At 29.7% G+C, this 26764-nt stretch overlaps 1 protein-coding gene across 2 annotated transcripts in view; it reads right to left on the reverse strand.

Moving 5' to 3' along the window:
- Window positions 1-1447: 1447 nt before the first annotated feature.
- The window catches only part of LOC113511500 (uncharacterized), a 166656-nt gene continuing 141339 nt past the window's right edge, over window positions 1448-26764 (reverse strand). For both annotated transcript variants that reach the window (XM_026895124.3, XM_052895052.1), the window contains 6 exons: window positions 23674-23882; window positions 20158-20293; window positions 15440-15573; window positions 5288-5403; window positions 3980-4083; window positions 1448-3456 (listed from right to left, as the gene is read on the reverse strand). In XM_026895124.3, coding sequence (XP_026750925.2) covers window positions 3356-3456; window positions 3980-4083; window positions 5288-5403; window positions 15440-15573; window positions 20158-20293; window positions 23674-23882 — 800 coding nt within the window. In that variant the 3' untranslated portion in view covers window positions 1448-3355. The remainder of the gene's footprint in view (window positions 3457-3979; window positions 4084-5287; window positions 5404-15439; window positions 15574-20157; window positions 20294-23673; window positions 23883-26764) is intronic.

The raw sequence follows: 26764 nt of genomic DNA on the forward strand, positions 1-26764 counted from the left end.
AACAGCTCGTATATCTTCGTTTTAGTTTTTTCTATAAATACAATAAACTTCAAATTTAACAATTTAAATTTCAAAAGATACGTTAATTTTTTTATATATTATCTGTCCTCGTATGATTGTAATATAAAGACACAGCACTTTATTTCAAAATATGTTAGCATATTCGAGCCCCTAAGGCATTTATGGGATGTGGAGGCCACTTATCAGCAAACAGGTTGTAAATATAGTATATATTATTTGGTAATTAATAAATAAAACAAAAATAATTACATATATTACCCCTTTTATTTTTACCTTTTTATTTAGTATATTATATACTAAAATCACTTTCAATTTAATGCATAATTAGGCAAACTTATTGTAGACAGTTACAATTGAGTATTGTAGTTGTAGTATAGTTATTTGGACTATTATTAATAATTTAAAACAAATATCTTAAATATTGTAGAATGTTATTGTTGTATGTTATTGTTTTATAAAAGTTTATAAAAATAAATAATTTTGTTTCGTGTCCTTCTAAGTAGACAACAAAATTTCGAATCATTTGAATCCTAAAAAAGTTTTTAAACAACTCTATTTAAATAATCATTCTTCATTCATCTTCTAATACATTATAAAATCATTAAAGCAGATTAAAAATCGCAGTGATATAGTATTATACTTGCTACTATTTCCTATAAATAAATAATTGAAAATAAAATATCAGTTGTGATATTTATGATCTGTGTTTCTATTCAATCATTCTATACGATTGCTCTTTTTATTTTATAACAGAGCATTACAGATGAATTATGAGATCCGAACGCTGTTACTGTGATATACATCTGTTACTTAAAGTAGCAGATGTGACGTATGTACGTTCAATATGAAATATCATATGACACTTGTGAAATAAGTACGCTAATTAAATTTTTGTACTTAGAATCACAAATCAGTGATGATGATAATGATTTTATGCAAGCAAATCACAAAATCAATAGGCAAGATACTGAAGAGGTTACGGGAGATTAATGATACAAACAGATCTATGTCAATTCTAATTTCTTAGTATTTTTGTACGCATGTATGGTATGATATTTGTTTTAAATTATTAGCATGAATGTGTAAACATTCTGTTCTATTATTTTCCATCATTACAAAGTTTAGATTAGTTTATTTACAATTATTTTTCTCTATCAATAACACATATTGTTGTATATATTACAATTATTTATTATGCACCATCACATTTTTATTGTAAAAACTTAAATAAATAAATAAAAATATAATCGTAATATGAAATATATTCGTAAATACATTAATCGTTATTATTTCGTTCTTTTTGTAATGTTCTAATTATTGTGGTTAAACACACTGCCTCATTTTCGATGGATGCGAGTTCAACTCCCGCATATATATATATATATATATATATATATATATATATATATATATATATATAGCTTTTTATTTCGCACTTGTAAATTTCAGAAATAGGAAAACCAACGAAAAATTAATTTCTAGATGGATTATCCAGATAAAGCATACACTAGATATTAAGTTAAACCTTTCAATTCAAGAATACAACTATGGAAAATGAAAACCGCATCGGGAACAAACAATTATTGTTTTGAGCTTTATCGGTCTCATTGAGATTTTTATTTAAATCCCTTTAGTAGTATTTTGTATTAATGAGATGTATTGTAAATATCGTCTAGTTAGAAGTTTTGCCCCAGCTTCAACTGCAAAAACAACTACCCTCGGGTAGCTGGGTCTAAGCACTCTGACAAGCTTGGATGCACAAAAAACCTAGTATTTTGACACTAGACGATGTCCCAATCTCACAAGTAGTAACAGTATAAAAAGCTAAATGATCTTAGTTCGTGGTCGCACGTTTTAGTTTATTAAGTTTACAAACTTTGCAAAAAAGTATTTGAACACATTAATCAATTATTTCAGTTTCATATTTTAAATTGTTGATGATGAATAATTATAATAATAATAATGATAAATAATTTTTAATAATATTCTATATTTACTACAAACACAGCCTCCTTCTTACAGTATATAATATAAATTAAATTAACAAAGAATAAAATATTGTTTGGGATTATAATATTAATTACATTTATATAATAAATGCTATTACTTAAACAACAGTTAAATATATTTATATATAATACATAAAATAAAATACCTTTTATAAAGGAAATACATCAATAAATGACGTATTTATTTGTTATTTTATATACCATAAATATTATTGCGGTTGATAGCATTCATAAACCATATATAAATAACATTAAGCAATAATTGTTTGTTTAGTAAACTAATTTAATTGAAATAGAATGTTTAAAATTATAAATTATAGAAAAAAATGTTTATTGTTATTATTTTATTTTGAAAGAAATATAAATATTATTATGAATGTAAACTGTAACATTGTTAAATAATAATACGGAACAAAATAACTTATTTATATTTTTTTATTAATTTCATTATAATTTCTAATGCAAATCTTTAAGAGTGTTTATACCGAATTCTGGTAATGTCAGTTCATGCGTCAAGTTTTAAGAAAGAAACAATTTTAATATTTATGAATCATTATTTAAAATGTAACGTCCATTTCTCTTATACATTAATCATGAAACAACTTGCACACAAATGTATTACAAAATTTTTGCCTACTATTTACATTTTACTCTTGAAATTTTCAATTATAAATTCCAATTTTTAGTAGTATTTTGATAGAGAGATTTCTGTCAAAATACATATGAGTGATTATTACTTTTATCTGGTATATAGAGTATTCTAGTTTTTCGGTATAAACGCTCTCCACAATATAAGTATGTATTATATTAAATATTTTACACATTTTTGGACTAACATTTATTAGAAAATATTAACACTATGTATGGAACCTGACGTACTATAACTATTTACAAACAAATTTAATATTTTATGTACATTGTTAATTATTATTCAATATAATCAGTCTATGTCAATAATAAATATGGTACGTAATGATGAATTTAACATAAATATTAGATGAAATATAATTGAAACTCGAGCTAAAACAATAATATTAAGAATTTAATTATATAAATTAGTAAAATTAATGATTTACAAATTTGTATAACTTATTATTTTATTGTTCTAATATTAAATTCAAGAATTTAATCTATGGCTAATTTAAATTGAATTAATGTTTTAAATAACAATTAAATAATGAAACTGAACAAAACATCAAATTCTATTTTTCATATAACAATATTTATATTATAATAATTATATCTAATATACAATTTTCAAATTGCTTCGAACCCTGAGACGAAACTACGCATATATTTTAATATTAAAGTTATAACCAAGTCAGCTATCTTATTGATGTTTCAGTATAGATTCTTAACAAAAACTGTAGAAGTAGTTGAAGCAGGAGAACCATTAATGTTGGTAGACATGTTTCTGTCGCTCCACCTACACAAAATATTCATTACATTAACATATTTTTTTCATTAATATGCATATTTAGTATTAGATTTACTAAAAACGAAACCGAATGTACCGTTAGACACAAAAATGTTTAATAAAAGTAAAGTCCATACATTAGTATGGGCTCTGTTTTTATTATCCATTTGTTTCTAACAGTCAGTTACGTTTTTGAAAAAGAATAAAAAAAAGTGATGGCAAAAATTCGTATAAATTGAGTGACATTATCATTTATTAATTTTTGGAATATGTTAGCCTGCTATTGACTGAATGTCTTACCAGAACATTCCATCAATACTATAAACATTTTCACTGATAAAAAATGATTTGAAGAAAAAACAAAAATTTTTGAATCTCTTATACGGCTGTGGGAGACTCAAAATCCTAGTTTTAATTAGATAAATAGTTGTCCACTACTTTAATTTTAATCTGTATATTAGAATATGTGATTTATAGTCGACAATGAAATAATTACAAATAAAAATATATATTTTATATATTTTTTATTTACCTGTAAAACTTCTCCCTAATGCTGATGCTGGATTTGCGCTTCTTTCCCGTAAAACTAATGTGTGGCTTGATGATTTCCACACGTCGAATATCGATGCTTCACATCTGAAACAATACGAAACTAGTAGTATCAATCTTTTTCCTTAATCTATGCCATGTCATGAAATTATTATAAAGTACGTTATACTACATCTGAGAGTCAAGCATGATAGATATGTATATAAGAATGTATGTCATATAATTTTTAAATTTTACATCGAGACAGCAGTGAATAGTAATGCTTTTTTCTATTTTTTTTTTCACTTCAAGATATCAGATAGGAAAAATTTTAAACTACTTACAAAAGGAAATAGTCAATTCTTCTTATCTTTTTTACTACTATGTTAAGTAATTATTTGATAAATAAAAAAATACATTGCGAATTATGAATCATTTTCATAAATCTTTTTTTTTTCAATTAATGTAGTTTACTTTCGTAATTGTCTCATTTTAATTTTGTCGAGATTGAAACAAATGTACTTAATTTGATTATACTTTTTTGTATATTATTTTAATTAAAAACTTTAACAATATTAAAAGAAAACATTATTATCAATTATAAATTGTTATTTTTAAATATGTGATATAATTTTATGGAATTCAACAAAAATGTTATTATGAATATATTAAATTTACAAGATGGTGCAAAATAACATAAAAAAGAATACATAAACCAACTCAACCTCTCTACGATATTATGATAAGTATAAATTTAATTAATGGTTCTTTAAATAACATTTAATGTCAGTAAAAAAGAATCTTATGTTTTCGTTGAAATATAAGTACTTAATTCTTTGCGACCTAATTAATACCCAAAAGATAATTAAATATTGAATTAGGCAGATATTTCGTTTTATAAAAAAAAACGTCCGTATATGCAAGCGTAGCATAGAATGCTTCCCACAAGATGGAGTGACGATTTTAAAATATTGTTATATTGCAATAAAATTGTAAATAAGATACAATATCGTATTTTTGACATAATATTTGAAAAACCTATGTTCAACAATATCTGATGGATAAACCATGATGGTGACGTTAATAATATTGACTTACTACTTAATGGTCGAGAGTTAAGTAGCAGCCTCCCTTTTAAATCATCATAAAAACGTAACAGTGGTTTCCGAACCGCCCGCTAAGCAATGTGGAAAAAAAAATGGCAACTACTGGCAAAACCTCTCAATAGGGGGAAGCCTTTATTCAGTAGTGGACAGTTAATGATTTATATGATGATAATGATGGCTATTTAATAGAACGTTGAGTTATTTACCGTATCATGAGTGTAGGCACAGGTGACAATGCCGCTGCCTCCAGTTCCAATGTGGCCAAACTGGACGCGTAACCATTGCTGAAGTTTAACACGTGGTTTGCGGTGAATCCAGGTACCTGGTTATACAAAAAAATACATAGTTAAATAAAAAGTTCTATTATATACTAATTATTTATTTGTTACAGATTACGGAGGCTTAATATCTTAGACCTCACTACTAGTAACACATGAGAAGTACTGTAGTCGTAGAGTATTCTGTCACCATTTCCCATCAGGTGAAATATCAGCTTGTTTTTGGCAACACAACCAACCACGCTTATGTATTATATACAAGGGCTCCTATCGAGTTAAAAAGTAATTAGACATTCCCAAGTTTAAAACATGAGTAAAATTGACATTAGGTATTGTGCTGTCCTCCTGGTATGGTAGGTAGGTGTAGGAAATAATAAACAATAATATGTCACAATGCGACTCACACGACCACCCGCCCGGACGTCACCCAGAGGAGTGGCAGGAGCGGGGGGACTTGCAGTCTCAACTTTAATGAGTACATCACATCTCTCCCTTTTCAAAATATTTTAAATTAATAATAGAATATGAATATTTTTACTCTAGGAAACTTAATTATTATTTTTTAAGCATTTTTGAATAGTCATTTTTTTATAAATCTACCGCCCATTCGGAATGCAATTTCAGCTAAGAAGAACGGGCAAGAAACTTAGCTGTTGCTTTTTTCAAACAAAGTTGAGTTTACAACAAAATGTGAAAGAATACAATTACTCACAAATTTACAACTACAACAATATAGTTTTACATTACAGTCATAGGTATCTAAAATAATATCATGATATTACCATATATATTATGTTACAAAATATAACTTAGGCAACTAAATATAATAAGACTGGTTTGTATAAAAATAACTATATGACTATTTCCTCTCGAAGTCCATCGAGATCTTTCTTTTCATCATCCTTATAATTTCTTACTGATCTTCCATCTTCTTAAGTATATTATTGTGTATATTTCATCTCAATTCTTGTCTAGTCCCATATTTTCTTATAGATATAGCGCCAATAAGTATATGTATACAGGGATTGAAGTATCGCATATATATTTTCTTTAATTATATTCCGAATACACTTTCTCCTACTTTCAATATCTATGTCACTATATCTTTCCCTTCCAATTTTAAAATGTTCTTTTATTGATGTGTCTCTACCATTCTAAATAAATCTCATTATTCTTAGCATTTACAATAGAAGATATTTTATCTCTAATGACAAATCAGTAATGTGGCATGATATTGTAACTTATGAGGTATAGCAGGAGTTTATCCCTCCAGTCAGATTTTGGGTTTTAATTTATTTGTACACGTATTATAATGTCACATTTTTGTATTCTACTTGCTTCGTTCTACTGCGGTCAATATGGTGTCGAATAGTATAGTTTAATACCAAATTCTAAGCAGTTATCCAATGTTGTGCTGAATAAAGTGTCAAGTCTTGTAAAATTTCTTTTATTTATGTACTTTTAAGAAGATTTATGGTCTTATACTAAGTATATCAGAATTCCAATTAATAATTCGTACAATACATATACTGACAATATTAGAGACGTTACTATTTATAATTTCAATATTTACATAAGTACGTCACATTTATTATAGTTTAGACATCGACTAATTTTAGGAATGTTACATAATATATTGTTTTAGATCAGATGTCATGTAGACAAAATTTTATTTCTTCATGAACATTGATTACGACATCTATTATATGTACCAAAATTGATATCAATCCTTTGTACCTTGATACATAATCTACTGTTTACGGCAACAGTGCCGGGGTGCCAGAATAATTATCATGAGTCGTAGCGAATGCTCGTTTACGCTATCTCAAATGAAATAAAAATAGGAAACCATTAATAAAGGACTCAGAATTCGTATTTAAAGAGTTTGTGTGTAAATGATTGACTTTAAGGTTCAGTTTTCCTGGGAGCATCTAACTACTAATTGCATGGCTTATAAAACTTAGTATCTACAATTTACTAACTCTTTTTGCTTGAAAATTACGAATTACTGTAAATGTTTGCTTTTCTTTCCAGAACTCTGAACACAGTATATTTAGCGAGCTTACGCCTTAACATTTTATGTATTTGTTCAATCATTGTAGCCAAATTTTGAGTCCATTTTCTTTTATTGTGTACCAATAAATTGATAAAGATAGATAAGTGTGACTGTGTACAACTTGTAATTTAAGATATTGATAATATAGAGTTGTATACATATCTCTAAAATATTTACACATAAAATCTAAATATTATTATAACACATTATCATATTTATTGTGTGCCTGTATCTCAGTGGTTAGTTAAAAACTTCCTTTGACTTAACATAAGACGGTACAATCTAAAACATAAATACACTCATTTGCAATGTTCAATTTACTTTTGGTGCAACATTGTTAAATGTGGGTAGCATCATATTATTTACTTACAATTACGATTAACAGTTTACCCACCTAATGTGCAATATTATTTGCCGGTCATATTAGCAACCACATAAAGTATTGACTTAAGACAAATATTAATAAATTAATTTATATTATAGCATAATATTATTTTAAGCAGAGACTAAGTATTGTTAGACATAATATCAAATTTACAATGCGTTTCATTTAGAATAATTCATGAGTACATCTATGTTGTTTTTTTGTTAAGCATTCTATGAGTAATGCAGATGAAGTAATACTTTCTGAGATTAGCTCATGCCCTAAAAATTCTACTTACGATTGATTAAACATGAACATAAATCCTTAATTAATACATTATTTGTAACCTACGTGTACGGATATGTAGGTATATTATTTTGCCTTACAAAGTTAAAATACGTTGAACACATTTTTAAACTTTCGCGTTGTGAATCGCGAATTTAAATAGATATAGGACATGTTTTAGCCTTACATCATTTGTTCGAAATTAAAATATTAACAAACAAACAGTTAATCTTGTGTAAGATATTCAATACATGTTTAGGTGTCTTATTCATTTCCTTTATTTGGGATTATTTCCAATTGTTACATTTAAAACATTCATGTGTATATTAATATACCTATTAGTTGGTGGTTTTCATGTCTTGCTACAAAACCGTGACCAATATTTGTTTATATTTAAACTAAGGTAAGTCTCTGTTATTAAAAATAAAGATACTTAAAGTAATAAATTATATTTATATAATTTATAGATTTTGACACGTTAAATTACAAGTACCATTGTTACACAGACTAAATAATATAATATTTAGTCACTTTAAACAGAGATTTGTTAAATACTGTTTAAATAAACAGAGTTTTAATTATTTATTGTAATAGGATCGTAATCGAAACGAAATAACCACTTGCTTGTTATAAAAAAGTTAAGTACATTCTCTCTAATCTCAATTTAATAAAAAGCATCTTTTAAGCCAGGTTTAGATAAAGATAAGATGGGCGTTCCACAAGGGTCAATCTTAGGCCCCTTTCTCTTTTTAATCTACATAAATGACCTTCCCTTTATGGTAGAGAAAATTGCAGATATAGTGCTGTTTGCGGATGATACTTCGTTAGTGTTTAAAATTGGACGTCAAAGTAATCAATTAGACGATGTAAATTGTGCTATGTCTGCAATATTAAATTGGTTTACATGTAATAACCTATTATTAAATTCCAGCAAAACAAAGTGTATAAAATTTACACTTCCTAATGTAAGACTAATAAATACACAGTTATTGCTTAATGACGAAATAGTAAATTTTGTTAATGATACAGTTTTTTTAGGTATAACAGTGGACTCGAAATTACAATGGGGGCCCCATATTTCAAAATTGGCCAGTAGACTCAGTTCTGCTGCATATGCAATTAGAAGAATTAGGCAATTAACAGACGTGGCGACGGCTAAACTTGTATATTTTAGTTATTTCCATAGCATAATGTCTTATGGCATACTGCTGTGGGGTAAAGCAGCCGATATAAATACTATATTTGTTTTACAAAAGAGAGCCATACGTTCTATTTATGGTATGGGTTCAAGAGAGTCATTACGTCAGTGCTTTAAAGACTCAAATATCCTCACAGTTACTTCACAATACATTTATGAAAATATTATGTATACACGGAAGAACTTAGCGAGTTTTAAAAAACTCAAAGACTGTACAAGTAGAAACTTACGCAATATAAATAAGCTTATTTTACCTAAATGCCGTCTGCACAAAATCAGTAATTCATTCTATGGTAATTGCATAAGATTTTATAATAAACTGCCGGAATCTGCATTAAATCTGACAGAGAGGCAATTCAAATCTTATATTAAACAATTTTTATGTAAGAAAGCCTATTACAGGATAGACGAATTCATAGATGACAACATATCAAGTAAATAATTAGTTTATTAGCATACAACGTTATAATTTTTTTTTTCTCATTGCTTTCTTGATTTAATTGATTAATTTTAGAAATATGAAAGCGTAGCGGTTTTTTGTATTAATTGCCGCATGCATTCTTATGTAAAATGTGAATACTATAACTATCAGATGGCAATTGTGAGTAGCTTTGACGTGGTCTAGTGTTTTGAGTAGTCATGCTCACTAAAATGTCCAGACTTGTGGCGGCGTGGTGGGCCGGGTCATTGGGCTCCCTAAAATATGGTCGAGCGCAGTGATGGCTGGCTCATCCGTCATACTCGTGAACGGGTGCTGCTTGTAGGGACTGGTCTGCTCTAATCACTATGACTGATTTCCTCTTATTAATTGTTTAACCAGTTGGTTATGTATTCAATTTTTTTTTTCTTTTTGAGTATTTAATTGAATTAGTGCTAATTGGTGGTTTGTATTCACACAATTAAACTTAAAAATGTAAAATAATAATAAAATTATTTAAAAGAGCATCACGCAAGTTTCTTGCTCGTTCTTCTTGTGATGAGACAGCTTTCCGAACGAGCGGTAAATTAAAAAAAATGTAATGACTTTTCAAAAGTGCTTCAATGTAAGTTTATTTGAATAAATGATTTCTATTCTATTCTATTCTATTCTATAAATTTATTTGCATAAACAAATAAATTTATCTTGTTGTGTGTGTGCAGTAAATACATATTAGGTATTTTAATTATGTAGTAATTGTAACATGTTTTTTACCAAGATTAGCATGCACATTTTTTGTTTAGGACTTTTCCCTTGACAGACAGATTTATATTCCTTTTTTCTATTCTTTAAAATAAGTATGACTAGAGAAACTCAATTCGCAGCTTTGTCTACAAGTTCGATTATATTTTCTGTTTATTTGAGCTATACTATTTTATTTTACTGAATACTTGATTTTATGATCAATATCTAACTGATGTTCATTTAGATATTGAATTTGAATTTTGGATTTTTTTGTTTGTTTTGTGTTTAGTAAATTAATATACAACTTAATTGTAATATATAAAGAATCATAGCAGTCTCTTAGGTACACAATAAGCTGCGAGTACAATTTTTCTCTACTTCTTCCAAATCCAACCAAGACTGACATTTTAAATGGGCCCAGTACATCAGCGAGTCTTTAGGACTATATGTCCTAGAATTTTGTCAGATTTTTCTTGGTTAGTTTTTTTCTTTTTTTTTTTTTAAGTAGTCCTAGGTTTTGTCGACTATTATTATTATTGTTACTTTTGTACCCGAATTGATGGGTATATAATATTATGTCATTATTATGTTAGTTTTGTACCCGAATTGATGGGTATATAATATTATGTCAATTATTATGTTAGTTTTGTACCCGAATTGATGGGTATGTTAGTTTTGTACCCGAATTGATGGGTATGTTACTTTTGTACCCGAATTGATGGGTATGTTACTTTTGTACCCGAATTGATGGGTATACTAGTTTTGTACCCAAATCAATGGGTATGTTTAATGTAACTCCATCACTTTGGCAAGATATATATTTTATAGTGGAATAGGGGATGGTTAACATTTAGTTCCACCATTTTGACAAGATATTTTATAATAGAATAGAGTTACACTTAGTTCCACAATTTTGGCAAGATATTTTATAATGGAATAGAGTATGTTCAACATTCAGTATGAATGTAGTTATAGGAGAGTTGAATGATTGTTTGGTAACTTTATTTATTTTTTACTTGATGGATTATTTGGTTTATACTATTTATTTCGCCATATAACTAGCGCTTGCACATTCATGCGCTTATTTCGATTAGTGCGATATTGCTTTTGACCTAAATGGTATATAAATCCACACTTTTAGCAGAAGTTATTTCTTGCAACACATTGTGCATCATAACTATTTTGATATGTACTCTCGCATTTCATATACCGTATATTCTTTTCGTTTGAAATCTCTTTACAAGATTTGGTTTCTTTGGTGCCCTTTTACTGATCTTTCATCAGTCTCTATTGAATTGCTTCCACAATATTTATTTCTATTTTAGTAGAATTATCTTTTAACTTAAGATCTGAGGAAATGCATTTTTCTACGATTTGACAATTGAGATGTCATAATAAGACAATTTGCAAAACGGGAATTTTATGGGTGGTACATTATTTATACGTATTTATATAAATACTGTCAACTAATGATAATCGACAAATAACCAATTATGTTACTATTATTAACAAATATATTAACCGTATATCGTAGTCGACAAATGCGTCTGACTACCCCGTCAAGGATTGAATCTGAATAAAATATTATAAGTTATTATTATTATATTTTTTCCGAGAATTTTGTGTTTATAAATGATTATACTAAAATGGTTGTTCTAAAACAACCTGAAAAATAAGATGTTGCTGATGTCAACATTAATTATTTACATATATTTACAATTTAAAAAAAGAATCTGTAATTCAGGAATAAAGACTATTTTTATTTTATTTTTTATTAAATGATTATACCTACCTACCGTAATAATGTATGCTATTACAATTGTAGGCAACAATATTGTAAATGCGAATACTTGTACTTGTTGTACAGGTGGATAAATGGATTATTCTCAGTTACAAACACAGCCTTTTGAACTTATAAACCAACATAAATACGTAGGTAAATTTATGTGCCCCAACGGCGAAAGGGTAACCAACTCAGAATTAAGCAGAGAACTACCTGCAACGCTAATATTCTGCTGGTCCCTTGTAAGAAAAATAAAATCGTAACCTCAACTCTTACCAAATATCTGTCAAATAATGAAGTTAATGTGAAGTGTTTGAATATATCATAATTATCTTATGATAATTACATTTGTATTAGGTTTATACCTACATACAAATCTATTTATTATGGAAGCAACCTCTATAATCGGAACCACCAATTGCATAAACTTGTATCTAAATAGATTACAGTTTATGTAGAATTATGTATTTGATGGGCTTTGCTCATTCGGATTGTACGGTGTATTTTATTTGTCAGAATAATTACTCCGACTCGGCTAATACATGCAGGCACATTTTGTTGTATGTATAGTCAGTATTCGCTGGTATCCCCGAACCACTTATCTTAAGAATTCAACTGTTATAATCACTTATACTGTGATGTAAATATAAACAGAAAGCTTGCGGTACGGTATACCTAGACATCAACAAACGCCGACCATTTGTTTAGGCATGTATAGCAAGTTATTGTACGACTATGATGCGCAAACGCGTTAAAATCAGTCACAGTGTGTCGCTAAATTACAAAACGTACTATGCACCGTAATATGTTTTATCAATATTTTGCTTTCTCTATACAATTTACAGAATCAAGTCTTTATTTCTTTTTGAAATTGCTTTTAGTCTTTTCTATATTTAATAAATTGATTGAGAATTAATAAATTATCCTTTCTCTTCCTTGTGAATTTAGAAATTTAACAGTTTAATGTTATTCGTGTCAAGTTACATTAAAATAACAACGCGATAGTTACACACTCTTTGGACTGATTAGAACAGGTAATTTTGTAGTCGTATGACATATATATATATTTTTTTTACTTAAAAATTTTCACCTCGTCGCCAATTTTGTGCTGTCCTCCTGGTATGGTAGGTAGGTGTAGGAAATAATAAACAATAATATGTCACAATGCGACTCACACGACCACCCGCCCGGACGTCACCCAGAGGAGTGGCAGGAGCGGGGGGACTTGCAGTCTCAACTTTAATGAGTACATCACAGGTATAATAATTAATTTTGAAAAAACCCACTTTTTAATACGAGTATTATATGATCTGAAGCAAATATTACACCTTTCCGTCTAACAATCTCACAGCCTTATCTCACAGTTTAGACTGAAACTCCGTTTCATGTTAATGCTATAAATATATTGTCATAAAAAGGTGAAACAGCTATGTAAGCACAGCTTTTTGGCAGAAGATAAAGTTATTCTCAATTATAGTATATATATTTTTTTAATACATGAATATATTTTTACGCGATATCTTCGTGAATCGAAATTTCCAGTTATTTTTTAATAAAACAATCTCATATTAATTCAATAAAAATTGAATTCTGTTGATACGTTCTATACGTACCTACACAGTCAAAACTGAAGACTGTATTATACTTAAATAATGAAAAAATGTAAATAAAATCAATTTAAGTACTTGTTCGTTACCATTGATTATCTTGATGATGGTTTAACATCTGCTTTATCTTCCGATGGTCACGTATTCCATCCCCATACAATACGAAGATTTGTACTTATGAGTTTGTTTGTATTAATCTGGGTGTGTTCTAAATATGAAATTTATGTATTTAAAAAAAAAGCTAAATATATCTATGAATCGTCTGGTACACTTAGTTTGGAACTAGGTGGCGTTATATATTTTTATTATTATTTTATATGTTTATTATTATCATGAGAAGGAAAAGAAACAAAAAACTGAAGGAGTTACTAAAGGTAAACAACATGAAAAGTCGGGACTATGTCGCAAACTTTGACCACAAGATATGGGTTAACATATTATTATTCGGTTTAGAGGAAAAAACTCCCAAAAGGATATAATAGGGTTGTAACTTAAAACGAATAAAGTTCCAAGTCAGTTATAATTATAATAACATGAAATATATATTTTTTATGGAAATATTTAAGATATAATAATAATATACGATATATGTACGAGTATCAATGTAAAATTATTTATTGGGCATGGGTTTACCCCATAAGAGCTTTTAATTCTCCTGACGGTTATTGATGACAGATCTATATATATATATATATATATATATATATATATATATATATATATATATATATATATATATATATATATATATATATATAAGATTATATATAGATATATTATACTTAGATTGGCAAACAAGCTGATTACCCATCTGATAGAAAGTAAAAGAAATAGTTACCTATCTAAAAACATCAGCATTTTAAATATTTTTCTATCTTAAACATGTTTTTTGTTTTCACATTTTTGTTTTTATAGTATAATATAAAGCAATATGGCCATGTAAGTTATCTTAATTAATTATTTTATTTAGCCGCTGTCCTATTTGTCCTATAGCACATTAACACAATCAAATGGCTTTAGCAAAGGCTATAGTTTTCTACTTATTTGAAAATGATGCTAATTTAGCACTGTTTTCGTGTTATATTTTCAGCACACTTATAATGTATCTTTCTGTTTATACATATTAATATCAGTAGAGCGATCAATGTATCTAAGTCACATCTGCTTATCGGCATAGAATAGGCTACCCATTCCTTCCCGGTGGGTGTCGTAATAGGTGATTAAGGGAACTTAATAGCAGAGGGATGGACAGCGGTCTCCCTCTCGAATCATCTCCAAAAGTCAAACTGTAATTGCCAACCCGCTTGCCAAGCGTGGCAACTACTGGCAAAACCCACCTTATAAGGGAGGCTTATGTTCAACAATGGACAGTTAATGGCTGAAATGATAGGCCACACCAATTGCCTGGTTCTTAAGCAACCATAACCTGTGTATGGGATCCAGGGATCTAGTGACACCACCCAGAACACACAGTTTCCGAGCTAATCGGGAAAATGTATTTTTCTTAAATTAGCCTGATGAGGAATCAAACCGAGGACCTCATTTTCGCAATGCGACGTACCCACCACTGCGCTGCAGAGATTGTTTTAAATGTACAAACAATATACACAATATAATCAACTCACCATCTGTTCGTTGACGTACCACGTGATATTGGCTGCTGGTAGTGACGGCGGTGACGAGCAGTTCGCCCGAATGTGGTCACCGCCAACGTACGACATACGGTCGGAGGTCACGTTTGGGCTAATTAGAGGCGGTTCTGTTGAGAAAGGATAACAAGATAATTATTTAATAGTTTCCACAGAATAATCATATATAAAGTATCCTATGTGCTAAATTAAGATATAAACTAAACTACCCGGGTATCAAATTTTATTCAAATTCTTTATATATTTATTCACATTTTATTATACACACTAATATTACATAAAAAATATGACAGAGATAAGCAAATGTACAAAGGCGAGTTTAACTCTTAAAGAGTTCTCTTCCAGCAAGCTTCTTCTTCTTCTTCGTAGTTTTAGCGTGAAAGGATAACAAACATTCACGCATCTTTACTCACAAACTTTTGCATTTATAATATTATTAAGAGAAGGAAAATTTTATACTCTTTAAATTGTAAAATAATTAAACATCCAGTAGTATATAAAATCCCGATTTATAGACTAACTACCTTTTTCCAGCAACTCCTTACGCATAGAATATGTTCACTAATCGGAACAAAAAGTAGCCCACCTTCTTCTCCCTCCCATAAAGCATTGGTATACTAAATTTCATAGTGACTGGTTAAACCATTAAGGTGACAAATGTAACAAAGAAACAAACAAAGTCATTTTTACATTTATAAATAAGGATATGCCAAGAGTTTGAATTCAAATTCAAATCATTCGTTATTCAAATAAAATTGTTAACAAGCATTTTTAAATCGTCAATGAAATCTGATTGACACCAAATAATAGGTACTATATGAATTTAAATATCAACTAACTGTTAAGATGGAAAGTTACTTTTGTCAATACGATCCATAAGCATTCTATAAAATTTGTATTTGAAGATGTAAATATAAACATGTACGTCAAAAAATGCAAGAAAAGATGGAAATTAGAAAAAAAAAAATGAGAAAAAAGTAACAGTATTTAGGAACCTCTGAGTTGGATTGAGTTACAGTTATTGTAAGACCACAATATAATATTTTAATTTTATCTATAAATTGAGTTACACGAATAATATATTTAAATAAAAAGTGATATAAATAATCTGAAAATATTCGCAAATAATGTATCCAAACAATGCATAGAAATTGGAATAAAATGAAAACAAAAGTTAGTAATAAAGTTAAAACAGAATCAAAGTGAGCTACGTTGTTCTTTTATTTGAAAAAATACCTACCACCATTTAGACTCTCAATCGTATCTATAAATAAAACAACATACACACATATTCAAATAAAATAAAATATAATAAACTCAAAATGCGTCCAAAAATACATGGAGTATGGAAACAAAAGAAAACAATAATCTGATTCGAGTTCACTCGAATTGAGCTGGGTTTGTTTTTTATTGGTCAAAATACCACCCATACATACTTCTAATCATATCTACAAAATCGAGTAACACAACAAATGTATTTAAATAAAATGCAATATAAATAACCAAAAAAATATTTGCAAATAATGCGCCCAAAAAAAAAAACATGGAAATTGGAAAAAATGAGAACAAAAGATAACAATATTCCGGTTAGAGCTGACTCGGATTGAGCTGCGTTTGTTTTTGTCGGACAAAATGCCATCTGCGCTGTGAATATGCAATATTTCACAGATCCTAATAAAAGATTCGGGGAATGAGTGGAAAGGGTGGAAATATTGAAAAGTGGGCAGATGGTCGCCGAACGAACTGGACGCGTTTGTGTAGTGATGTTTATGAAAATGTGCCTACGAACATTGCGATATTTCGATAAACATTGTCGAGAACTGATCATTGTTTACTCTATTTTTGAATTATCTTATTGAAGATGTTATATAATTGTTATTGTATAAAAGAATGAAAAATAAAGAAACTAACACAATATGTATGAAAGCTGAATTCACTGAACATTATGTAAATATTAAATTATTTAATATTTCATTCTGTCAAAATAAATTATTCATTGTTATAAAAAATCATGCGGTGCTCCAAATAATGCAGTTTACTGTAATTATAAACGAATATACGTAAAATGCGTTATATGATCTTCATATAGATAAACTATTATATAAAACGCGGTATCGCGTATCTATATATAGACTTTTCCAACCAACACTTGAATACTGGGTACTGTTCTTTCTTTTTTTCCTGGATAAAAAGAGGATGACATGCTGCAAATACTCTAATAATTGTATTAAATAATTTAAGTTTATACCACTTTGCATTTACTTCTAGAATAAGGTTCCCTGACTGATCTCCATGCCCACAAAACAAGATATTAATATTGTTCAAGAAACAACGTTACAGCCTCTGTGAGGTAAAATGACCTTTATGTATTTAAAGGTAGAAAACAAAGTCAGTTAACAACGTGCCCATGAAAATTCTAACAAGATAGCACGTCCGGTATTTCATCGTCTTTTACGAGGACGCAGTAAGCTGATTTTGTTTTCCAGCTGTAAAAATAAAGGTAATTTTATTTTGCTACGGTTGAAACGTAAATGTACTTAGAAATAGAATTGTTTAGCATTTTTATTCTATTCTATCACCTTAGATATTTTATACAATAAGTTTAGAAAAAGTATTTTCTACATTAAAAAAAGAGTGATAATTAATTGATTTTTACAGTTATTTTAGTATAATTATCAAAATAAATCAAAATTTAACAACGTAAAATCATCATCATCATCATATCAGCTGTTAACTGTCCATTGATGAACAGAGGACTCCCCCATAAGGGCGGGTTTTGCCAGTAGATACCACGCTAGGCAGACGTTGACTGATTAGCAACCGTAGCTAGACTGATGATTTTTTAAGAGGAACGCTGCTGTCCATTCTTACGACACCCACGAGAAAGGAACGGTTGGTTCATTTTATGCTAGGACTACATAGCACAGAATATAATGTAGATCGACGTAAAATATACATAATAAAAAACCGGAGGGATTAAGAATCTTCTCTTTTTGGGACGTCACTTATTTTTTGTTTTTATAATTACTGCATCTGATTTTACAGTTTAAAATAAGAACATAATACAATAAAAGAAATACGAAGTCTTCACAAAGCGTAAAACTAGTTCCAAGTTGAAAGCCTTTACGCCTTTATGCCTTGACAAATATTGCTTAATATACGAACTTATACAATGTAACATTTAATTATTTTTCAATGATAATAAATTTAACAAGTGCTCATAAAGTAAACTAAATCGTTAAACATGCAATAAAGATCTCAACTGTCACTGAATATTATTTTGTAGTAAAAAGTTTTACAGGTGTTAATAATAAAGTGATAAATATATACACATTTTCCAATTTTTTTTTATAGATTTATATGAAATTTATTTCATAAATGATGTTTTACAACCACTTTTAAAGAACCATTCAAAAATATTTAATTTTCAATTTTATTATTTCTCTGAACATTGACGTATAATATGTTATAAACGTTGTCAAATTTTTATGAGCGAAATAAAATACGTTTTATATATTTTATTGGGCAAATACTATATTTTTAAAATATTTCATATTTATAATAACATCGTATTTCTTAAATCCTAAAAAAATAGAGCGAAACAATTAATAAATGTTGTTTCTATGCTGAAATTTCTTATATTTGCCGCACAAAGGAAGGTCGTAGGTAAGACGAAACTAAATAACATTCCGACAGCCCACGAATATTCTGTAAACAGCTTTATATAAATAAACAGGGACTAAGTAATTTAGCTTAAAACTGAAGGTGGGAAAAAACTCTACAAATTAAAAGTAAGCACGAAAATTTCTACAAGCCATTAACCCCATAATATTTCTTTTCGTGGGGCAACAGGAGTAATTATTTATGTAGATGTCCAAGAACGGAATGTGCACCTACATTTTTCACAATGAACCAGATTAAAAACAGAGCTCCCGAAGTTATACAGTGAAGTAAACCGAATGAAACTCGGAAGTTAAATGAAAGTTGAAATTGTAGCGTTCTGACATTTGGTAAAACAGATTAAAATTATACTATCTATTAACAATGATATTATTGAATGACTAGAAATTAGTTGGTTTAAAAACTCACAGATCGCCTTTGACTAACTTTGACTAAATTCAAAGTTAACTTAGGGATATAATATCAATATATTTACTGACGAAATAAATTTTAGAGAAAATAAGCACAAACATTACTCTTATTTGTATATATATATATATAGGGCGTCGCTGCAAATGTATTTAAAAAATGCAAACGCAAATGTATCTAGTGGCGTAGAGCGAGCAAAACATCACAGGACCATTCTAATACTAGTATAGATATGCTACTGGTAGTATCATATCAATGACTCTCTCCTTCTGTTCATGTTTTCTATATGGAATTTCTGGTATATTATGACAACCAACATGCATACATTATGGATTTTTTAATGAATAATAATGCAATAATAACTCCGCTACGCTAGAGAAGCACCAATGAGAGGTAATAGGTGAAGATAATATCAGGTCAGTTAGTCCATTGTGATGAATTTAACAATAAGTAAATACGTTGATTTCCAGGGGGATCCGTGTGAAGGTCCTCTTATTAGGGTATATAGCTAACAATGGGGACGTCATTACTAACCATTCTTCTCTCCCCCATATACAAGTATTATAGTCATATCACGGATGAAATAAAACTTAGATATTACTCACCTACTACAACCATCTCAGCTGCTTTGATATCCGTGTGGAAGAGGGGTGCATCAGCGGAGACCTCGCATTGGTACTCTCCTGTCAATGTCCGGTCCACTTGTGTCAGTACCACGCGATTCTGGTCTGATGCCGCTACCTACAGAAAGAAAAACATATTGCTTTAGTTTATAAGTTTTTTATATAATATTTAATTTTACACATTAATATGAAAAAATCTAAGATACATAATTGGAGACAAAAACGATGCGGATAATCGAGGATAATATGCACACATTTCAAACCATCCTGTGTCTGTATTTTCTTACAAATTTCATAAAAATTATGACTAAAACAAAAAGCACCTAAAATCAAAACTAAGTGTGCAACTCGAAAAAGAAAATCTCTAGACAGAATTTCATTATCTGTAGTAAATAACACCTTAATGGTGCTATTTACTACATATTTACTGTTTAATGGTAACCAATTATTTTTATTTAAGACACTTTTGAGTGTAAGTTTTGTCTAGAAACATGAATCTAGAGTTTTTTATATCGATGATTTTGTATTTAAAAATGTATTTAAATGTTATAAAACTTTTGAAAGATATCTCCGTTCAAATATTGGGTAAAAACATATATAATATTGTTTGATAGAAAAACTGACACATCATAAAACGTAGGCTTCATTGAAAATGCATTGGTTCCGTACACATACATCACGCGAACTAGTACCTACAATAAAATCTTTATGGCCACATCTATTGGTATTTTATATGGAACACAACAATCTATAGTAGCACATGTATCAATAAATTATACGTAAACAATATTTAGTGCTAGATATTGTCACGATAAATTCTTTTGTACTGTTAGATAGTTTAGATAGATAGACACTCTTTATTGTTTTCCTTGAATAATTGAAGTAAAATACTTAGTAAAAACAAAAAGTAAGTAAACACACACATATAACGATCAAGAGATCAAATATTATATATTTCAAATATTTATATATTTATTTAAGGAACTTTATTAACCAAATGTAAATATTTAAAATTAGAACACGTAATGGTGTATCTAAAAGTTTATTTTACTTTTATACAAAGAAAAACGTCAACTTTTATCATTAAATTTAATATGGATTCAACAAAGGAGTAAACTCTATTGATTGAAAAAAAATATGTGCAAAAATAGCTACAGAATTAAGGGCGACATATGACATTAGGAGAATTGAAAAGTCTCTTAAAAATTGCAATAAATACACGTACGAGTAGAACACACAGAGAAAACGATAAGTGTCTTCACCGCTAGGTCTTCATAGTAACTTTTAGTTAGAAACAAATATTTAATTTGATTTAGTTAGAAAATAATATTGTTATATACTATACTATACGGTTTATATTCTCTAAGTGTATTAGAATTCAATAAATAAAAAAAATATAGACCTATGTAATACCAGAGGGAGACCTATACAAAAGTTATTTGAATAGGTACCTCTATCCTATCAGTGTTTCTATTGCCAATCACGAATGCTTGGATGGCTTTGCAATGATTTGAAAGGACTACGGTAGAGAAATTACTGGGTACGGAGACATAATACCATAGTACTTAGAAATGGCAACGCATAAGGTGGGTAATATAAGCATTACAGTCTATGCTGGAACGTTCATAATCCTAATCAATTTATAGACAATGGTCATTACTTTCAAACAGGTGGAGTTTACGCTTACTATTTCACATTTGATAAGAATCTCTCCCTCATCTTAATACAAACAAAAGAGATATAATTATCATCATATTAGCCGGTGAACAGTTAAGTCCATCGTTGAACGCAGACGTTCCTTTATTGGGAGGTTTTGCAAATAGTTGCCATGCTCGGCAGGCGGATTGGAAACCGCAGATAGGTTTAGGTAGTGGTGAAAGTGGAACGCTGATATCCATGCCTCGACCATTAAGTTCCTTTAGTCGCCTTTTTTTATACAACTTAGAATGGCAAACAAGCTGACGGCCCACCTGATGGAAAGTGGTAACCGTCACCTATAGACATGAGCAGTATCATGAACATAACAGAGTATACTGTTTCGCCCATGATACCCCCCATGCGTTACCATTCCTGAAGACTCAGGTGTTATTCCTTTGTACCAAGTAAATTTACGCCATATCCCACCCTTAAAACCGAAATACAGCCATGCAAATACTTACGATACTTACGAAAAGGAAAATTCTATACCGGAAGCACACGGCAATAACGACAAAAAGAGACATGTATCATGTCTATGTAAGATATATATAGATATAGTGAATCGTAAACAAATATCTCTAGTTGCAGTCGAATGCGATTCCGACCATATGGAACCGTTAGTTGGAAAAGCTGATCTGTGAACTTTCGAACGTGTTACGGAATTCCGCCGCGTCTCTAATGGGGGAATACATTAGGAAAATTACAGCATCAAATATGATACGGTGCTGTGGAAATTTAATCAAAATTACGTGCCCGTGTTTTGTGTCATTGTGATTAATTTTTCCTTAAATGATTTATTGGATGTTTTTATAAATAAAAAAATTAAATAAAAAATTGTAAGCGTCTACAAAAAAAGGAGATTTATTCGCTTCATTTGTATCTTTTATGTATATATTTTACGATGTATTATCGTCAATTTCAAACATGGGAATTGTGGCAAAAATCTGTAAAATTATGACCGTCTAGTCATTTTTACAATCAATGGGGTTCACTCTCGTATAAGTCCCATAACATTTTCCCGATTGAAGTGGTGGCTTATCGTAGCACAGTTATACGTGCCTTCGTAAGCAGGATGCAAGTGACAAATTATTTTTAAATTATCTAAACATGAATTTGAAAATTCAGAGGTTTAGGCTGGTTCAATGTTCCAATCCCCGAAGTCGGGCATTATTCGCTTGAATTGTCTCCGCATTGATTTTTAGATACTATCTGAATTGGTAAGGATCGATAAGTATCATGTAATAAATTGTAGCCCTTTTTTATTTAACTTAGAAGGGCAAACAAGATTAAAACCTACCGGATGGAAAGAGGTAAACGTAGCCTATAGACATGAACAGTGAACAGTACCATGGACATAACAGAGTAGGTATACTGTATTACTCATGTACCCAACATACGTTGCCATTCCTGAAGAATAATGTGTTACACCTATATACTCTATAATTTCATGGCCATTTGTCAGCGTCCAAACCGAAACATAGCCATGCAAACACAACTGCTTCACGGCATAAATACGAGTTTATTCATTACCAGATACAAATATAGAAGAGGATGGAAGAAGTTGTTAGTAACGGAAATTAGTGGTGCTATTACTAACAATACATACTATCAGGTCAACCTCTACGTGGTAACCATAGTAATTAACACCTGGTGATTTCGTTACGACAGGTTGACTGACCCAACTCATCCTTATTTATTGTTACTCGGTGGTATCCTTCTAGCGCATGCAGGTATGATAACCATTCTATTTTAATTATATCAACAAAATATGTACATTATTATAAATAAATTTATACTTACATCGACTTTTATCTCGGATACCGGGAACACCTTTGTTGCTGGCGATTCCTTGGGCACATATCGATAGAACTCCATCATATTTTTGTACCATCTTATTGAATATAGTTGCGCCCCCTCTAATTCATATCTACACATGAGCTCGGCATTCTGCCCCGTTAATACGGCTTTTGGTACATCTATTTGGACGGATTTTAGCGCGTTGACTGTACCTGAAAATAAAAAAAAAAAAGATGCTGTAGAATCGAGTTCATTTTTAGTACAAAATAGCTATGACATATGAAAGTGGATGGTTATAAGGACAGAGAAAGTTCAAAAAAGAGATAAATCGATTGTGTGAAAAATGACATGGTCAGAAAGGGAGTGACTGAGTGAGACGACTGCAAATAGAGATGAATGGAAGAAAAAAACGTATTACGCCGATCCCAAATAGATATAGGAAAAGAGCAGGAAGAAGAAGATAAAATAGTTATGACAGACAATATACGTAGGCAATATAGATTGTATACGAAATCTTTATCTTCCTTTAAGGATGTATTCTAGAAGTGAAAAAAGTAATTTTCAAAGTAATATGGAGCGATAAATTACAATAAAAGTTGAGCCTTAAATAACATGTCTGTGTGCGCCATATTAGAACTAAGGATTCAATGATCAGTATTAGGATTAAATTTATAAATAATTTTATATTAATTTTGTTTCGCATTATTAAGGTAATAATAAATAATACTACTATTAAATAATAATAATCAATATATTTTATATAAATCTACTAATAATTGTCTGCAAATTATTCAATTTCGTTTTCATTTACCTATCTTGTTAATCAAAAATCTGTAAGATAAAAGAAAATTTAAGTAGCGAGATAATCTGAAGAATTATCTAGCCATTTATCTAGTATTTTTAAATTATTATCTTGTAATTAAGTGATCTTTATAATGTTCAATAGGAAAAGTAATTATCTTTTATCTTACTCGTAAATTGAAATAAAATACGAGTTTGTGTTTTGTGCCAATGAATTTTATGACCATCACAATTGTTTGTTTGTTTATTTACCTTTTAGCACTTTAACAATGCAGTATGCCCAAATATTATAAAATGTAGCATACATTTAGTATTTGAGATAGCGAAATTATTACACGCAGGTTACTTTTTATGCCAGTCAGTTAGCATACCTAGGTCACATATTGCAGGAAAAGTCGCAGGTAAAATGTAATATAATTTATATGATTAGTGCAAAAATAACAGTAACAATTTTTATTTTTTAGATAAGTAGTCCATAAAATAGCCCTTTATGGGTCATTCAAAAAGTAAAAACTTCACGAAACCCTTCTTTTGTGGAGCCAGTAAAGGACTCGTCTCTAATAGGCAATTTATTTCCAACGTCATTTCTCTGACACTCTATATAAAAGTTAACACCGACCGTTTTAACCTTCACAGATACAAAAAAAGGATGAAGGGAAAAAGAAAGCCATTAAAATTGGAAAGAAAACAATGGCGCCTTAGGTTGATCGCACCATAACTACCAGGAGCGCAGTGAGAGCAAGAGTTTCGTCATAAGATTTTATGATAACACCCGTGCAGTACATTTTTACCTTGAAAGGTAGCACTGAAGGTGAGGAAAGTAAATATCCAGTTTATGGCAGCTCGTTAGAAGTTAGGTCATAACGTTAAACGACGTCCCCGCTGTTATCGCTACTTTTTGCTCTTCAAATCTGGGGCTTAATACTTCTTGAACTTATGATTGCCTGGTAGGTGATACGTGTTTGGGCCCCGTCACTGATGTTCTTAAATCGATTTCTATATGATGACCCGAGAATTGCTTTGATGTTAATGTGTTCTATGAATCGGAATGGATATGGGCTTATTCGAGGAAAAATATATGATATTTATCGAACTGTGAGCAATGAATAGCATCGTATTTCTGGTAATCATTTATACCTATAGATACATGATGAAATCAAATTCGTTAGCAGCCTTTTAAGAAAGGGTACCAGTAAAATATGGATTAAGAAGGGACAAAAAAAAATTTCTACATTAATTTGAGCTTTAGACATAGTGTCTTAGTAAGAGGGCTATACGAGTTTATATAGATACTTTCATAACCTTTAAGATGAGCTCATTCCCAGGTAGCAAAGTGACGTTTGCGACTCGAATAACGTCTGTTTTAAGTCATTTTAAAGTCTATGACTGCAAATCAATGTCAATATGATGTGTAATTGCTACCTGAGTTCTAATTGGAAAAAATAATTTGGTAACTCCTCTTTTTAGAAGTAGAAATTCATATTGATAAATTATTATTAAATAATTTTAGTAAAAACAAAAATGTCAACAAAATGTATAAATTAAGCTTTTCGGTGGCCTTCTGGTAACCTAGATTTTTGGCATACAAAATTTTTATGTTTTACTTCAGAATTCTGGCAGAAATAAAAGCATATACTATACGATCGGGGGTATTGAACTATGATATTTCAGTACGAATTTTATATTCAGCACGATATTGCGCCAAACAACAGGGCAAACAAAGAGATAAAAGCTTTTTAAATCTCCAAATTTATGGTTTGTTTGCGCAAACGGAATACTATTTGGTAAATCCTAGTGCTCGCGGACCGATATTATTTTAATACGTATTGAATGGGGGTCATTTTATGCGAACTCACGCGTTTGATTGTGAAGTAAAGTTTGCTGTTTCCTAGATTTTATTGGGGGTTTCTGATGCCATAAGTGGTAAAATGTGGAGGTATATCCGTAGAGCGCAAAATTGGGATGTTTGTTTGTTATTCTAATGGTTTAGCTTGTTAGTTCAAATATTTTTAATAATGAAAAGTTTCTATTAAGTAATTGAATTTTGTCACAACTCATGCAAGTTATATACATTATATTTGTGTAAATGAGCTTGTTTATTTCCATTGGCGAAAATAATTTAAATTGTACTATACCCATTCAGACGAAGACCATAAGCAATGTAATCGTAAATCAAAATATGCTAATAGCAATTTAAGCATAAACAAAAATAAATAAATATGCAAATATGCTTATGACTATAATCCGTGATGGGATAGTCAAAATTATTTAAGAACTGTTACCATTGTCCAAC

This window comes from Galleria mellonella, unplaced genomic scaffold (genome assembly GCF_026898425.1).
Source record: "Galleria mellonella isolate WM207_F2 unplaced genomic scaffold, CSIRO_AGI_GalMel_v1 utg264, whole genome shotgun sequence".
In the NCBI taxonomy this organism is placed as follows: Eukaryota; Metazoa; Arthropoda; class Insecta; order Lepidoptera; family Pyralidae; genus Galleria; species Galleria mellonella.